Source organism: Ischnura elegans, chromosome 1, assembly GCF_921293095.1.
Source record: "Ischnura elegans chromosome 1, ioIscEleg1.1, whole genome shotgun sequence".
In the NCBI taxonomy this organism is placed as follows: domain Eukaryota; kingdom Metazoa; phylum Arthropoda; class Insecta; order Odonata; family Coenagrionidae; genus Ischnura; species Ischnura elegans.
In genome coordinates this window covers 35,463,952-35,477,440 of record NC_060246.1, presented here as the reverse complement: position 1 = coordinate 35,477,440, position 13,489 = coordinate 35,463,952, and the positions used below count along the sequence as shown (strand labels likewise).

Here is a 13,489-nt window from a genome sequence, read left to right as displayed (position 1 = left end):
GTTTAACATCACCAAAGTATAGTTATCCGCTAAAAATTAACCTTTATAATACGCCGACTATCGCTCATGAATAATTGGAATAAATATGTTTTTCTGGAATAAATATATTTCTTATGAGAGTATATCCCGAATTTCGCGGTATCCGAGGAACTCGGATACCGCGCAGTGCGGAAACCTCGCTTCTACTCCATCCTTCCGATCCTTCGGGGGGGCCGGAAGTATGGAATAGTACGGAGGCCTTCGGCGAGTACTTATTCCCTATTCACCCCATCGTCCTTCACTCCCGCTCTCCATCCCAACCTTCTCTCCTCACCCTTTCCTCCGCAGACCCAATCTTTTTTCGATCCATTTCATCGCACCCTCCCGCTCCTCAATTCTTTTTTTTTCTCTTCCTCTCCTCCGGAATTCCTCAAAATTCCTCGTCCTCCAGCGTCCCTCGGGCGCTTCTTTCACTTTCCCTACCCTCTCTCTCCGCACCCGCTGTGCCGCTCACCCACCTATTTCTTTTCCACCAGCCTCCAAAAAAGCAACCCCTTCCCTTCCCATTGCACTTTATCTTCGATTCCTTCCTCCCTGCCCCTCATCTACCCTCTCTCTCTCTCTTGGAGCAAGGCCTGTCTCACGTTTACAAATTTTAGGACACGGGGAATGTGTCCAGGGCCTATCCCATAACGCTCACCGCTTCCTCACTCCTGTCACTGCGGTTTCCTGTTTAAAAAAAAAGAGAGAGCTTGGGGAAAGGAATTGTGTTACTCGTCGATATCGTCATTTTGGATAGCCTGAATGATACAAATAGCCGTTTGCTCAGGCTGCTCAGGAAACACCTCTCGCTGCAGATCGCAAAGCAAATACTCTATACCATGACGACCATGACTAAAGTATCCAATATTTTATTAAAAAAAGCAAATAATTTATTTTCAGTTGCTTCCATTCATTCCGGTCTTCAGTATAAATTAAGAAAAAGTGAAAAAAGGCATTTCTAATTCTATTTTTAGTGATAATTCTTAATAGATTATTTAAATATTTCCACACCATCCTACCAAAGTTCCGAAAGCTCTCATTGACATAAAAATAAATGGTATAAAATCAGCTCATCTTCAAAGGGAAAATGTTATTTAAACTAAGGGATGAAGTTTGTAGAATAAATGTGTTTATTCATTTATGACTTTCCTTTCAATAAAAACAGGTGAAGGAAATGGCAACTTTCTTAGAATAAGCAGTTAGAAAAAGATAAACCAAAATATTATTGAAAAACATTTTAAATGTGCTTGAATATACATTTGATTTTTGATTCTATACCAAGCATACTTTTTACGAAAGGCTACATATGTTCTATTTTTAGAATTAGCATGGGACATTAGTCGAGGAGCTAATGTTATACTGTCATTACTCCTCTCACAGAGCTAAAATGAAATGCCTACATAAGCAAAGAAATAATTGCATATGAAGTTTTATCTTTATTTATTAGTTTCTTTACAGAGCTTAGTTTTCCTTTATTCAATCAAAGAACAAAATTTGTAAATTACGTTTATGTTACTCACTCCTCGTGCCTAATAAAGTATATATAAAGCTGATGAAAAATGAATGATTCTGCATGTTACCGAAACAGGAAAAAAAAACATTTTTTGCGCTATCCTTTGATAAAAAGCCTGAAAGTCACAAAAGTTTGTTCCTTAATCCGCAGCTCTGAACTAAGCCCTGCTTGTTGGACATGGCGAAAAAATCTGGAAAAAATTATGCTCCGATACTATACGTAAAAGGTTACTTCTCCTCCTCGAACCATTCATTTCCCTTTTAAAAATTTGATTGTGCTTTCCTAATAAATTCTGATTTTTAATTTCCACATGGATCTCGCATTTACTACGCAGATTATGTTTTCAATTCACTCCAAACCCGAATTCCTCCTTTACAATTTTTCCCTAAGCTCCATCTTTCCTTTTCCGCATGAGTTTTGTATTCATTTCTCACTTCGCATCTCGTGCTCCAATTCAGAAAAGAAGGAAACGCTTTATTAAAAAAAATGAACCAGTTTCTTGTGCACACGCTTATTTCCCCGTTTCACGAAATTCTCTTTTTCTCGCTGATCCCCTTGTATTATAATGCGGAACACTCTCCAGTTACCTCTCCGTCCCACACAACAGTACACACAAGTCGTCTCTTCGCCTCTCTTCCATTCCGGATTTTCTGTTCTCATTTTCCACACCGACTTGTTTTCCATTTTTATAGTTCGTCCTCCTAACCCCCAGTGCCCCAAAAGGGGCTCTCCATTTCTTCCGACATCCAACTTCCACTGTACCTTACACGAGGGACAGCAATAGTTGACTTTAATGATTTACAGAATAGGGAATAGCTAGTCAACAATGGAGGAGGCAATCAAACATTTATAAAAGAAATCTAGTTGATCTATTTTCGAGTTTGTTTGTCCATGGAACATGGAACAGCTCTCTAGCATAAAGACATGTTCAACTTAACGCTGTAAGGCGATACTTGGTGGAACTTGGTGACAGGAAATATAATAAAGATACACTTTTGTACATTCCACAGAAGTTTTAGTAACCAACCCAGGTTTCGACAGTATACTTTATCATTATCAAGGTGACATAGTGTGTTGTCGAAACCTGGGTCGGTTATTAAAACTTCTGTGGAACATACAAAAGTGTATCTTTATTATGTTTCCTTTAAAGACATGTTAGAATATTTTTTTAACATGACGAGACTTTTTGCTGAAATATGGTACATTTTCATTGGCAAAAACAAAATGACGTTTTTTCAATAAATGAAAATGAATCTACATTAAAATTTCCAACTTTCTTCTGTCAGTCAAGTCACGGTCTTGGAAATCTATATAACTTTTGCAGGAGTTCCCAAACAGTAGTCAAGTTCAGTACTCAAGGAAATTCCTTAAAAATTATGGATAAAAAAATGCCTTGATCAAAGTATCGTATCAATACTTAGAACTCCAAAATGGTAGCACTGGCATATATCCGTTTCCAATCACACGAAAAGAATTACATCCCAGTGGCCTACACAACATCACGCGAAATTCCTTGTATCCTCTTTCACTTTCATTCTAGATTTCTTTTTCTCATTTTCCACATCGACTTGTTTTCCATTCTCGGATTTTTGCAGCTTCTACTACTGAAGGGTTCTCTGTTTCACTCCCCTAACCCCCTTAATTTTCCCCACCCCATCCCCCTGCGTACATTATCGCCCGTCCCTCCCAACGCTCTTTCCACACTCTCACTCCCCTGAGCTTAAAATCACTCAAACCAATGCCTCCTCTCAACCTCTAGCTCCTCTATTCGCGCCCTCTTAAGTTTTGGGGATTAATCCGAATTTCACTTAGGCCTTCCTATGAAGTTCGCATCAAAAAAGTTGGCCCGCCACATTAATCCCCCTACCAGTCCCCTGTTGTCATGGCTACCTAAGGAGATTTTAGGCCCTGCCCAGCACCCAACTCTCAAAACCTTTTTTTTCCTCCCGGGGGTGACTGCACTCGGGTTTTTGTGTCCATTGCCGCACCCCTTGCTTCGTCCATTGTTTTCTTTCGCCGCTCACAGTGTTCCAATTTTCACTTATCAACGATCCTTCAGAGGGCAATTTACCGCTCTCTATACAGCCAAGAATAAAAATTATCCCTAAAACTAAGTTGAAAATTTTACTAAATGATGTGTCCAGCTACGCTTTCATCAAATGAAAATTAAAATTTAAGCATTCTTACCTGGGTATTTCATGCGACAAGGAGAAAATTTCAGCCTTCTAATATATTTCATTATTTAAATGAAATTAATATCTGAGAGTCTGCAGTTAGTATGGAACTTGGAGATTATTTTCGTGGTAGTATTACTTTACAATAACAACAGGCAGAAGAACCTTCGAATCCCTAGCATGAGCTTGAATTACTGAGCATAGACAAGAAATAGTGTAACCAATGATGTCAGCCTTCAAATAACATTAAAAGTGTCGGTAATTGTGGGTAAACTTCGTTTTGGGAATTTTCATCGTGATTAATCCGAAAAAAAACAAAATATCCTAGTTTAAGCGCACAAAGAAAAAAGTGGGATAGGTTTTAGCCAAAATAAACGATGGAGAAAATGATTCGACTTTATATCCCCAATTAATGCAACATACTTTCGGCTATCTGTGGCTCGGTGAAACCGAATCTGGGGTAGCCGGAAAGTCGAGTATTCTGTAAAAAAAAACCGCATGCTCGAAATAATGAGCGGTGGAGGAGTTGTTTGGGAGCGATTTACTTCAATGAGGGAAGCAAATTAAACCAGGCATACTTGCCCCTATACAGATTGGGACAAATAAACTTTACCAGAAATTCAAGCTCGATGGTAGAATTTTACAGAAAATCTAAAAAGGAAAACTTGAATATTTTATCATCAGCCACAGCATCAAAAAGTTATAAAAAAGAAATAAAAAATATTTTAGTACGATGAGGTACGACACAATTTGGTTTTTCACCTAGATGAGGCTAATGTTCACTATAATCTCAAAGAACGTTTATCAGCGTTTCAGATAAATGAGAAAATGGTTTGGTCATGGAATGACAGAGTTGGATTTAATAAAATCCCATGAAAATATACAAATATACGGCAAAACAATTTTAACTAACATATTTTTCCCCGAGTCATCACCATAGTGTGAATCCACTGATTTAAATACAATTAATGGAATATAAGACGCGTAGAGACAGTAAAATCACTCGGTACGGAATTAAATCTAAAAAGGAAAACTGCATTGCCATGTCATAAACAATGCCTTCATTGCCATTTTCCACTTCTTAGATTTCAAGCTACGACACACCATCATAATGACAACTCATTATTTCAAAAGAATCAGTGTTAATCAAAGGGAAAAAAATATATTCGAACGATATCAAGCTTGGAAAAATTTCCATTTTATCATTATTTCCGTGAATTTTAGGATTATATGCTTCTGAAATACATTCAGAACATTTAAACAACAGCGGTGAATTGGGTGCGACCAATTAAATTAAAGAAGGAGATTAAAAAACGAGAAAATTTAACATTGCATTTATTCTGCTACGTAATCAAATGAAAAGAACCGATTTATCCACAATTTTCAAACTAAAAGTTTCACCGTAGCAATTCTTATTCATCCCTTAATTTTGGTCGACATAATAATGATGCCAGTAGTACTAGCAGAACGACATGCATGGAGTTTATTCATGTTCGTATTTACGATACTTCAGAGCTTCTTTTGGTGAAATAGTTTTGCCTTGGAGAGGATGATTCATTCTTGCTAAAAAAAAATACCATATCCACACCTATTAGAATGTGACAGGAAATTCACTCCAAAGATACGCAGAATTCAGCGTTATGTATGGTATGTGCATTTCACCCAGTACATAAAATATTTGATGTGGCCGGCACGGTACTCTTTCAAAATAATTACACTCACTGAATAAACTCGTTGAAATCACTACCACACCTCTGGATTTATATATTTCAAAGCGTTACCCGTGCAAAACCATGAAATCTGCACGAATGAGAAGCAGCAAAATGAGATTTTCATGATAATACCAGAGTGATCTGAATGGGTTAGAATAACTACCATGATCAATAGTCGCAATTCCTTTCGAGAGGTTGAGAGGATAGATAATAACCGTCTTAGTTCAAGCAATTCTACGCCCATATCCCTCATCACCACGCCCTTCAAGAGCAAGCCGTCGTACACCCACACACACACATCAAACATACTCGGAGACGGAGTGACACACATTGCAGGGAAGAGTATCCTCCTCCGCGCCTGGGATTCTAGGGGCCACTGGGCGAGGCTCCAAGCCCACTTCCCTTTTCTCAGAGTCCGAGAATTCTCGATAAACCGGAACAAGGGCCAACACAGACTGAAGGAGAAAGATAGAAAGACTGCTAGGAATAACAAAGGGACAGCTACTTCCAAACAAAACGCGGATTGACGAGGGCGCCGCGAGCGAAAAAAAGAAGGATTTTTTAGATCCATTCCGACAGGGATTTTTTTTATTCCCCTTCTTTTTGTGTAAACCTCACTCTTCCTTTATGCATCTCTCTTCATTTTTATCTTTTATTGTTTCCTCACTCTCTCTCTTTTACTCTTCCTCCAATATATTTCCATCCATCCCCCGGAGGAGGTGCGAGTTGAAATTGAGATCCGTCGTCTTTTTTTTTTATTCTCTTCATTTTACGCAACCCATGTCCGTTTCCATCCGTGGGACCGATCTCTCGTCACCCCCGACAACGATCCTCGCCGCAACCAGCACGACCGACGCCGCAGGGGATATATATCCGCTCCCGCCGCCCCTTTCTTCCCCTTGTCGAGAGTGAGGGATGAGTGAGATAGAGGGAGGAACGGAATGGAGTGACAGGTGATGAGACGACTCGCTGGGCGAGAGGTTTCGCTCCGGAGAGTGCGTCGACTGGTTACCACTGGCTATCCGGATCAAACTCATTAAATGTTCAACTTCATTAAATTCTGAGCCCAGTCGGGACGTTTCGGTAGATAGAGCGATGTTAACCCAAGGAAATGACGTTGATTGAGACTTTGCTGGGATCAATTCCATTGCCTCCATTTTCCCGTATTCCCGTTCCCAATGAGCAATTAATTGCAAAATTTTCACCAGCGTAGATTAGTTGGTCCAGGATAATGTCGAGAATCTTATAATTATAAAACGCATTTAAATGAAAATATGATGAAACATTGTAAAAATATATTAAAATATTTTATAATTTGATAAAATTTGCCGTATTTTCCGTTCCCAATGAGCAATTAATTGCAAAGTTTTCACCAGCGTAGATTAGTTAGTCCAGGATAATATGGAGAATCTTATAATTGTAAAACGTAATTAAATGAAAACGTGATGAAACATTGTAAAAATGTTATATGATAATATTTAATAAATCAAAATGACATCTGACCTCTAAGTTACTTTCGATAAAAATAAGGAAAACACATTTTAATCATCAAAAGCTAATAGTTACAAAGAATGAATTTTAATTCATAATTCATTATTTCATTGCAGCCAAATTTATATATTTAATGGTTATCAATTAATCTTTTGCAAAACATGAATATCAAAATTATTTATTCAACCTTCCGACTTCGAATTAATTTATGATTTACACGTGTGTCCCTAAAACTAATCTTTACAGAAACATTCGGTTCAGTGATATTCGTTTCATATAAAATAAACCGGAAAATAATTGCTTTGTAATTCATATTTAAAATCTTCAAATTTTTGCCTGAATATCCACGGGGAAACGGGTGCACGAGTTAATGAAACTGAGCATTGGACGCCAATCGATGATTATTCGACTCGAGGGGAACACGATCTGAGAATTGACCACAGGGGATATTGGCGTCGAGAAATTGTAATTTCAAATGGGAGCTTACCCATTAAAAATAAAATCTATCCCTTTGGATAAACAATTATTTTTATTTTAAATGAACGTGCGTCAATCAAATACCTATCAAATTAATAGGCGAAAGTGGGAAAGTGTTGAAATTGGTGCCTCCATCCTAAAAATATGCTGAGCGTGTTTACCCGTTTATTTTAATAACAAATTTTATCTAAATAAAATTTAATTTACCAGTAATTATATACTTAAATTTCCAATACCCTTTTTCATAAGGAAACCAAATCATTCATTGGTGTAAAAATGTTTTCCTGTACTCTATTTTAATTTTACAGGTCAATGGTATATTATCTTAGTAATAATTAAAATACATCAACAATGAGTTAATTTCCAGAAAAATTTGCACGCTATCATAAATGGCTCCATCATTTCAGTCAGCAACAAGGAAACATATATAGTTCATATCTACTTTTGTTTTAATTTTCTCAAACTAATGGCTTTTTCTGTAGGTGTCGAATCGACTTAGAAAAATATCTCGTCTTTGCCTGTAATTGTAAAGAATTTTCACTATTATTGCCATGAGAAATCATTCTGCGCACCGGGACACGAAGCAGTTAGCTTTTATCCTTAACTCCGATTAGAATTGACAAATTTCAGCTGCATTGTGGCTAGCAGTTTCTCGGAATGTTGAGGTTTGGGAGTTTTATTTGCAGGTCTCTGGAATTTTTTAATCAATGCAGTGAGTATGACTTTTGCCACCATTTATGAGTTCAGTCTACATCAACGCAACGTGTCCCTCCAACGTTTCTCACCACGAGGGTCCGGGTTCTAATCTTGGCGTTGAGATCTTTGGTTGCCCGGTCCCGGTCGGAGTGATGTGTGGAGGGCACTTCACGTACAGCACTCCGTCCATCCGATGGAACACTAAGCCTTTGTCCCCATGGCGACTTTTGTTCAGAGCCGGCTAATGCCGACGCCCGGTTTCTCTCCACCCAACTCTTGCCTTCATGGAGCAAATGACGGCGCGGCGGCTGTCGGTCGCCTCCTCCAAACGCCTTACGAATTTCATAGTACCTTTTACCTATCCACGCAATTCCCATGATTTTTACTTCGTATGATGATGATGCACCCGTAATCCGATGATATTGTAAAATCTTTTTCTTGGAATAAAAACCGGGGGAGCCCATCATCTTTCTTCAACCTGACCACTATCCTACGGAAGTAATTTCGTTTCTCAAGACCTCTTTTATTCATTGTAAAAATTCTAATAATATTATAAAGGAAATGCAAGCAAAGTTACGTTGCGATAGATAACCAAAGTTGCCTCTTAGAGACCATAATGGGCCTTCTCCAATTACCAAGGTAACAAACTAACCATCACCTTTAAATGATGTTACAGGCCTTCATTTTCCTCCAACAGAAGATCTTACATTCAATAAAGGTGAATATTTTGTGGCCGGAATTTGTTTGAGCTCACAATGCACAAAGAATATATTTTCTGAGACCCCAAGTAAATTTAAATGAAATCAAGTTACTTGATAAGTTTGTCAAGTTGGAAACATATCTTTTGATACGAATATAGAGTATCCTGCTGATTCGAATTGTGAATCTCATTTAATAGGATTTATCTCAGCTTGTATTTTTTTATAGTATAAAAAATTTTCGTGCTAGTTCTATTCCACCATATATTTCATCACTTTAATTTGAATACTCCAATCAATAAGACCCAAAAGAGTATTTCCCTTGTTATTCCTCCAATAAAATGTCAAGTCGGAATCGTGGTCGGGTAGTAAGTTTAACTCATGAATTCTCGTCTTCTCTTTTCAGCAAATGGTATCATCACTCTTCCAATCCCAGCGGACACTCGTCCGGGTCAATGGTGTATCCTGCACGTGAGAGCCGACTGCAGCGCCGATGGGGCCAAGAAACCAACTAACTCCACTCTTGAGAGTCTCTCTAACTTACGACTGGTCGGTCGAGTCCGTGACGTCATTGTACGCCCAGCAAAGAGCTACTACAATCCCGGAGAAACGAGTGAGTTGAGGTTTATTTCACTTTTTTAAATTAAGAATACATAAAACTGCAGGACTTGGATGGTATTTCCTCGGGGTTGGCTTTCTAAATGAAAAAGAGGAGATAAAATATTCAGTTACATTTAAGTTAGTAAAATCATATACTCATGGCAATATAATAAGGTTCGGAAGATTTCGATAAAATATATACCTACGTGAGTGATCTGAACTGCCGAATTTTTAGTATTCTGGGTGATATTTTGCGAAAAAAATGAATGGATAATAAACGGATTTAAATAACAGCATTGGGCAATTTTCTTTTCAAAGAAGAGGGCGTGGAAGTGGATCGAGTTGAAATAGCAATATTATATTTATTATTTTTGCCAATGGAAAAGATTTTTACCTTTGTAGAGCACGATAAAACCATTTTGACCATGCTTAACAAAACTCGTATAACTTTTAAAGTGACCCATTGAATCCCAAATTATATAATTTTATTCCGGATCACGAATTCTATGTCCATCCATCACCATTCATAACTGCGTTTGGATTTTATAACCATTAGGTATGAGAGATAAAATTAAACCGTTACTGACATCGCTTGAAAACCGGCATAAATATATCTTCGTTAAAGTTATTCATCGTAATTTAGAATATCTTCGAGGCAAAGAAATAGTTCGAGTGTTAACCTTTTGCGTCATTTTTAGTATGTTTCCAAGCATGTTTTCATGTCAGCTGATGATTATTACTGACATATGTGTGCCACAAATAAAAAATAGTTTACAAATGACTATATCTGCGGTTTTAACCCAGAATTGAGGTTCAAACAAAATATTAAGACACGTTAATATAACCTTTAATCAGTATTTCCTCCGATTAGCCGTTTCATATAAAAACCTCCTTAGATATCCTAACTCAATTTGTTAAAAAATGCTTATGCGATTCTGTAAAGATTGCATGAACAAAAGCAAAGTATTGAGAAAAAAGGCACAGTTTTCACCATATTTTCCTCGCATCGGGGGTTATATTTCAAGACAAAATCGAAAATCGTGGATTATGTCTCAGATGGAATAAGTCGAAGTTTACACATTATGTGGATTGAATAAGAGTTCTTTCAAAAGTTAAAATTAAAATTCATAGTGTTCCCATTATCTTTTCCTTCTTTGCGACGTCCATTAGGTTAACTCCTAAAATCCGTGCACCAGCCTCCTCTTTGAAAAAGATGAGGCAATTTTACAGGGACTCGCACTTCCTCAGGGACGACAATTACTTTGAAATAACTCTCGACAGCGTCTTCACGAAGGAGTCCTTACTTTGCTCTGGCCAAGCGGCGAAATCGAATACGTGTTGCGGTCATTTGTAACAAAGGAAAAAGGCTGATGGAAATAAAACAGGAATCCTAGAGAGTCAAAGGGGCCTAGACTGGGAAAGCTTTACCAGGGGCGTAAGTCGTACGCGTAAAAAGCTGAGAAGCCTTCTCATAGGTGACGAAAGATTTGGGAGAAATTGACAACACTTCTACGAAAGAGCGTTGATGGAGAGAAGAAAACACAAGAAGTTGGTTTTCCTGAGGGGGGAAAAGACTATGGCCGTTTTCCAATTCGCAATTATTCACCCATCGTGCACTTTTCAATCGTCAACATACGAATGTGACGACAGCAAGGGTGGATCCAATCGGCGAGGGCGCAAGGGAACGAAGGGTAAGTGAACAAGGGAACGCGGATGCTCTCTCGTTAACATGCCCTTGAAGGAAGTGGACGTGAAAATGGCGGTAATGGAAAACTAAGAAATTTTGAACTGGAGTTGTAAGTAATTTTGTGTTTATTATGTGCAAAGAGAACGTCCAATCGGTGCCAGAAAAGTCAGAATACTAAGCAGTCTAAATTACAAACGTAAACAAACCGAGAAGCAGGGTGAAATTTATTCTTAAATCAACCAACAGATGTCCTAACACTACCCTGCGCTTCACATTTCGTTACTGTGAATAGTTCGCAATATTTCCGTTCACACTTTATGGCGCCAGTAGGGCATTAGTAAGGGAGAGGGTTCATGGGAGAAATGGTACGAGGGAATGAGTGCATACTACGTGGATTGGAAAACGGCCTATTTTACCGCAGTTGCAAGAAGGCTACTATAAAAATAGGTGCATTAGGTCCTTATAAATTTGTGGAAAAACCAAAGGATGGTGGATGTTAACCAATTTCAGCAACATTAAGCAAGCCCATTTTCTACCGTATGCTAATAAGGACCTTACATGTGAATTTTAAGAGGCAAAAGACTATATGAGATCATTATCAAATTCAACGAAGCGTGGCATTTAAAAATGTACCTCCACACATCAGCATTTATACGTGAACACCTAAGCGGTATTCGCAGACTTCAGTCCCTTGGGATATAGTAGTAACTGTAACTTTATGCATAATTTCTAGCTTTGAAATATCGATAACATTTTCCATAGGCCACCGCCTAATTCAGCGTATTTATTGGGAGTATTTATAATCCTCCCAATACATCGTGTTCATAAATTACAACATCTTTCTTTTTGCAAGACAATTTGACTGTAGCCGGTGCCCTAAACACGCATTGCAACACGATATGTTTTCTTATGGGACCAGAATCTACATCGTTATCGTATAGATTCACGTGTTGTTGTACGCCTCAGTATTTCAAAGAGAGAAGCCAAGTATTGAATAAGCTTGAGGACTTAATTTCCCGTGCTTTCGAAATACCGCGGTCGATGTCTCTGCCTGGATGAAGGCAGCCGGACCCCGGGATATGGGTCAAGGCCACGGACTGGGGACGCCCTACACTTGGAGGCTTATAGAAGAGGCCGGGGACGCATCTGAGCCACTTCCTTTGCCGACGAGGCCAATTTCATTACAAGAGCTCCGGCGGCACTGCCTCCAACCCCCCTTATACCCAATCCCCCCCACCAATCCTAATCCAACTCCAACAGAGTACACCGGCTCTACGTGCAAGACGCGGCGGCCGCTCGTCTGAGAAATATGCCCACGGAAGTCACTTCTTTTTATTCTCAAGCCAATTCCTCCCCAAATTGTGGAACGAGAATATGTTTTTCTGGTGCTCCGTACGATGAGGTTGGGAGAATATAAAAAGCTATTTAAAAGGATATTATTTTAAAATACTCGCACACGTTCAATTTTCATCCGGATTTATTTCTCTTTTGAGTAACCACAAGGCTGTCAATCTGTGGTCTTGAATTTCCTGTATCATTGGTTGTTTTAAAAGCAAACATCAATTTCAGAAAAGAAAATGTTTTGAACTTCAGCTGCCTTTTACACTTGATGTCTCTCTTGAAGACGTTTTACATTTCTGGGAATACTCTGGTCTAGTGCATCAATTAGAGTCCTTCACGAAAACAATTGTGGTATGGCTTTTGCAATAAGTACTCGCCTTATTTTTATGCTCCCTTAAAACTGAATACTGTCAGTAATCGGTTTTTTCGTCACTGTTAGAACTCCTTCAGGTTCGCACAATTCTCTTCTACAGCCAATTAGAGATATTAAGTTATTAGCTTATACACATGCTCCCCAAGGTTCCATTCCTATCCGTAAATTTTACATTGTCGGGGGAAAATTTCCTGTTCCCATTTCCGTGCTGCTAGTTAAACTCTCCGAAATTCAGTTATTTCATTATTTCGAAAAATATTGAAACTGAAAATAAATGCGAATTATATCAAACTGAAAACTAGGAAGCCTAACTAATTTTTCAAATTAAAACAGAATCAAAGTCTTTGGCTACTGAGAGGATACAAAGGTGAAGAGTGTCTTACGAAAAGGTTAAATAACATTTCTATTTCAAGTTAATATATGGATGCTAAACTCTGCTTTTAAAATGGATGGAAAACTCGATTAGAAACAACAGAATAGTAGATATAGGGGCAATCAGATATTTATAAAGAAATAAAAGGGATATAGAATGTGTTAGGTAAAGTAAAAGACAGTGGAGAGTAATTTAATTAAACGGATGTGAAGAAGGAAAATAAAAATTTTTGGGCTTTCTCTGAGGCATAGCAAGACTTCCAAGAAAAATTAAAAGAGAATATATACGCGGAATATAATTGTGGAAAAAAGATGAGCAGATGCGGAACGAAAT

The 13,489-nt window shown here is 38.2% G+C and overlaps 1 protein-coding gene across 1 annotated transcript in view; it reads left to right on the top strand.

The window, feature by feature from the left end:
• Positions 1-13,489, top strand: part of LOC124160222 (C3 and PZP-like alpha-2-macroglobulin domain-containing protein 8) — a 515,206-nt gene that overhangs the window by 385,914 nt on the left and 115,803 nt on the right. Inside the window, exon 4 of the mRNA XM_046536362.1 lies at positions 9,189-9,395. Within this exon, the coding sequence (XP_046392318.1) occupies positions 9,189-9,395 (207 nt within the window). The remainder of the gene's footprint in view (positions 1-9,188; positions 9,396-13,489) is intronic.